This window comes from Neopelma chrysocephalum, unplaced genomic scaffold (genome assembly GCF_003984885.1).
Source record: "Neopelma chrysocephalum unplaced genomic scaffold, ASM398488v2 Primary Assembly neopelma1_182656, whole genome shotgun sequence".
NCBI lineage: Eukaryota > Metazoa > Chordata > Aves > Passeriformes > Pipridae > Neopelma > Neopelma chrysocephalum.
In genome coordinates this window covers 9061-9782 of record NW_020938052.1, presented here as the reverse complement: position 1 = coordinate 9782, position 722 = coordinate 9061, and the positions used below count along the sequence as shown (strand labels likewise).

General features: G+C 69.5%; 1 protein-coding gene across 1 annotated transcript in view; it reads left to right on the top strand.

Annotated features, from left to right (window-relative positions):
* Window positions 1–7: 7 nt before the first annotated feature.
* The window catches only part of LOC113962560 (ryanodine receptor 1-like), a gene marked incomplete at both ends in the record, with an annotated part of 9583 nt that continues 8868 nt past the window's right edge, over window positions 8–722 (top strand). Inside the window, 3 exons of the mRNA XM_027673320.1 lie at window positions 8–124; window positions 218–350; window positions 538–563. Coding sequence (XP_027529121.1) covers window positions 8–124; window positions 218–350; window positions 538–563 — 276 coding nt within the window. The remainder of the gene's footprint in view (window positions 125–217; window positions 351–537; window positions 564–722) is intronic.

Below are 722 nucleotides of genomic sequence, written 5' to 3'. Positions count from 1 at the left end.
CCCCCCCAGGAACATCATGAACAACAAGGTGTTCTACCAACACCCCAACCTGATGCGGGCTCTGGGGATGCACGAGACGGTGATGCAGGTCATGGTCAGCGTGCTGGGCGGGGGCGAGTCCAAGGTGAGCCCCCCCCCGGCCCCCGGGTGCCCCCCGGGACACCCTGAGCCCCCCCTGTGCCCCCCTGAGCCCCCCCGACCCCTGTGTGCCCCCCAGGAGATCCGGTTCCCCAAGATGGTGACCAACTGCTGCCGCTTCCTCTGCTACTTCTGCCGCATCAGCCGCCAGAACCAGCGCTCCATGTTCGACCACCTGGGCTACCTGCTGGAGAACAGCGGCATCGGACTGGGTAAGACCCCCCCCCGGACCCCCCAACCCTCCCTGGGACCCCCTGTGCCCCCCCTGCCACCCCCACCTGGGCTACCTGCTGGAGAACAGCGGCATCGGGCTCGGTGAGACCCCCAAACCTTCCCCGGGACCCCCAAACCTTCCCTGGGACCTCCCATGTCCCCACTGCCACCCCCGTCCCCTCCCAGCCACCCCCACCTGGGCTACCTGCTGGGTGAGACACCCCCAGCACCCCCTAAACCCCCCTGGGACCCCCAAACCTTCCCCGGGACCCCCCCGTGTCCCCACTGCCACCCCTGTCCCTTCCCAGTCACGCCCTGTCCCCTCCCCTGCCACCCCCCACCTGGGCTACCTGCTGGGTGAGACACCCCCC